Below are 3,391 nucleotides of genomic sequence, written 5' to 3'. Positions count from 1 at the left end.
GCGTCTCAGTACCCACTTCCTAGTGACACTGGAATCAGGCAAAGTGGTGGGTGGAACCGTGCGGGCTGGCGGCTGCATGTACCTCCCCTCAGTGCTTGCGGGACACTCCGTCCCCAGCCGGCAGGGGCCGAGCCATAGCTCTGTGCCCATGGAGCCCAGAGTGGACCCAGGGTAAGCTGGGGCTCTCCCACCAGTGCCAGAGAAGTGACTCTGACCCCGACCTGGTTCCTCTGAAGGATGAGGGAAGAAGACGGGCATGCTCAAGTGTGGCCTGAGAAGGATGCCTCATGCCCTTGCTACAGCCTCGGGATTCCTTCCGGATCGGATTCAGGATGAGCGCCCAGCCCCCGCCCAGACTCCTGGAACCGGCGGGAAAGCACCTGCTGAAGGAAAAGGCCTTGGCCATCGTCGCTCTGGAGTATCCTCCCTCAGCTCATGGTGGCTGCTGCTCATGGTCGCCTCGGCTGGGAGCTGCAACAGGACCCTGACAGGCCCTCGGCCCACCTCCCTCTGGGGGCCCTGACGCAGACGCCTCAGCAGGGCACCTTCCCAGCCACGCTCAGTGGGCTTGATGTCTTCCTTGCCCAGAAGGTTCCCCCCCAGGTGAGGCTCAGCCACATAGTCCGGTAGGGTCCTGGGTATCCTGGGAAAGGCAGCTGAGGGTACAGAAAGTAGATGGTCAAGGGGTGGGTGAGAGGCTTCTGATGATCCAGTGAAGGCACTCAGAGGCCTTGGCCATCACTGAGCTCGCGGTGGGAGATGGTTTCTGGGGGTGCGTGGCTGCTTCCCATGCAGGAGCCCCTGAGAGAACATGCCCCCCCACCTCCTCCCCAGGATACCTCCAGGTTCCAGAAGTAGAGCCAAGGGACGACGGAAGGGAAAAGGAGGTAGAGAAAAGTGAGGCAGGGAGGGAAGAGGGCGGGGGAGCAGCTGATGTCTTCTCACAGGTGGGGAGTCCAACGATCGCCTACTTTGAGACTCTGGTACGGATCTTAAAGCATCTCTGCCAAGCTCCCGTTTTCTCCATGGGAGATGGAAACTGCAGGGGCTGGATTTACAGAATACTGGCCAGGACTTCTGGAGTGCATGGTCTGGGGCCAGGGTCCATGGGTGCCCACCGATGGGACCAGTGACCGAGGATGGGTTAGGACGAGGCAGCCCTTGGCTCTGTCGGTGGTGTTCAGAGACCTCTGCCTCAGGGACAGGAGCCAGGATGAATGTCTCACCTACCTCTGTAGGTGAGGTGGCACAGAGAAGTTCCCTCCACCTGTGCTGGAAGAAGGTAAAGACTTTTACAGTGCCCATCCAAAAGATCGAGAAGGTCCTGACTATGGGGCAGGTGGACAGCATCCTTCTGAAGGTGGACGAGAACTGCACTTGGAAGCTGTCCGTCCTGGGGATGTTTGCACCTTACCTGGGCCAGACAAGTAACGTGCAAAGACTCTGGCCCTCCCATGTCCATGTGACCGCCTCCAAGGAGGAGAAGCAGCCTGTCACCCGATTCATTTCTCCATTCCCCTGGCCGCGCTGTTTACAGAAGCTCTCTATGGAATGTCCCTCCTTCCTCGAGGGCCGCCTGGACCAGATGCTCAGGTGAGAGGCGCCCCCCCCAAGGTGGTGTCACAGTGAACGGGAGACTGGGATGTCAGGCACACTGTCTCGTGTGCTGCTCTCTCCTGAGTGTGCTGTCACACAACCACCCACGTCAAGGTTCGGGGCTATGGAAAGAGACACCTGGCCAGGAGGCGACACACTGGGGGGTCAGATAGACGAGCCTGGGTTTGTGAATTCTTCCTTAGGAAGAGATGTCCAAGTTAAGATAACTTAGGGAAATAAGAAAGGGGAGAGGGAATCCACAGCAGATCTGAACTTCTCCAAAGAGAAGCTCTGCCCTCAGCAGCTCCATGAACATGCACGAGTCTGTCTCGATCCCCCATCTGTAAAAAGTTTTGTGCTCCAGGTCCGGGAATGCATATGGGGAATGCATGATTCTGGAGGTAAGGGAGTGGGAGCAGAAAGAATCATGAACAATGGTAGAAAGTGTGCTGATGTTACGGGGCTCTAAGTGAGCCCCTGCACACTGGCACTCCCAGTTGATGCTGGGGGATCTTGCCCAGGTTTGTTATTTGTCTCCCACTAGCCTCACCTGACCCAGAGATGCAGGTGCCTAAGGCCTGAGCAATGGCCCAAAGGAAGCCTGGACTGACAGCATTTCTGGTCTTATGTCCCAATATTAAGATTCAGTGATGCCTACCCTTGATCGAGATCCTGTGTCAGACTGATCCTATTCTAGCGCATTCTGTTACCTTCATTCATTTCCGAAAGTTGGAGTATGTTGTACTCTGCCTGACAGGTGAGGAAAAGGAGCTTTAAAGATTTTGTGAACCTGACCCAGTCCCACAAGGGCAGGTGGAAGGCCCCAGTCTAAAATGAGTCTGGGATCCTGGGTACAGACCTTCATCAGATGGTCACTGCTATATTGGCCTTGGGCAAGTCAGTTGTCTCCCCTTTAAGGCAACCTGCACCCCCACTCCCCAGGCCTAACTGCTTGGTTTCCCCCAAGTGCCTGAAGACCCCTTTGGATCTTCATAATGAAGATCTCTCCATAACGAACTGTCAGCTCACAGAATCGGACTTGGCCCGCCTCTCCCAGTGCCCGAACATCAGCCAGCGGAAGGACCTGGATCTGAGTGGCATCGGCCTGATCTGTTTCAGCCTTGAGCCCCTCTAGGTTCTGCTAGAGAAGGTGGCAGCCCCCCTCCAGGACCTGGACTTAGATCTGTGTGGACTCACGGAAGCCCACCTTGAGGCCATCCTGCCCACTCTGAGCCGCTGTCATCAGCTCTGGACCTTCAGTGTCTGTGGGAACCTCCTCTCCATGGCCATGGTGGGGAGGCTGTGGGGCCACACCGCCCGGCTGTGCCATCTGCACCTGGAGCTGTTTCTCCTGTTTCTCCTGTCCCTCTGGAGAGACCTCAGGGAGCTCTCCATTTGGGGAGATCTGCCCAGGTTCGGGCTGAGCTGACAGAGATCCTGAGGGACATAGGATTGCCCAGGACCATCTGGCTTAGCACCAGACCCTGTCCTCACTATGGTGGCAAGATGCTCTATGATTCAGAGCCCACTATATGCCCCTGTTATATGCCTGCCTAGTTGGGTGCATCTCTCAACAACTGTCTTCTGGGCATCTGGAGACTGAAGTCTAGGACATGGGAACATCGCACAAAAGGGGAACACAGACCCACGGTTTCAGGTATCTATTCAGTGTGAACGGGAGAGGGAAGGTGACCCAGAGGGAGGGCAGGATCACAGACAGAAGCCTTGGCTCAGGGACTTGCTGGGGCCTTCAGGGACATGTGTCCTATAGTCAGAAATACAAATCTGAATTTCT

General features: G+C 56.4%; 1 protein-coding gene across 1 annotated transcript; it reads left to right on the top strand.

Moving 5' to 3' along the window:
• Positions 1 to 332: 332 nt before the first annotated feature.
• On the top strand, positions 333 to 3,025 carry LOC111154833 (putative PRAME family member 26). The gene is given in 4 exon segments (XM_022514762.1): positions 333 to 438; positions 835 to 897; positions 1,239 to 1,593; positions 2,539 to 3,025. Coding segments are annotated over 4 exon segments (1,011 nt in total).
• The last annotated feature ends 366 nt before the right edge of the window (positions 3,026 to 3,391 follow it).

Source organism: Enhydra lutris, unplaced genomic scaffold, assembly GCF_002288905.1.
Source record: "Enhydra lutris kenyoni isolate GAN:26980312 unplaced genomic scaffold, ASM228890v2 scaffoldscaffold38, whole genome shotgun sequence".
Classification (NCBI taxonomy): domain Eukaryota; kingdom Metazoa; phylum Chordata; class Mammalia; order Carnivora; family Mustelidae; genus Enhydra; species Enhydra lutris.
This window is presented reverse-complemented; position numbering and strand designations above follow the sequence as displayed.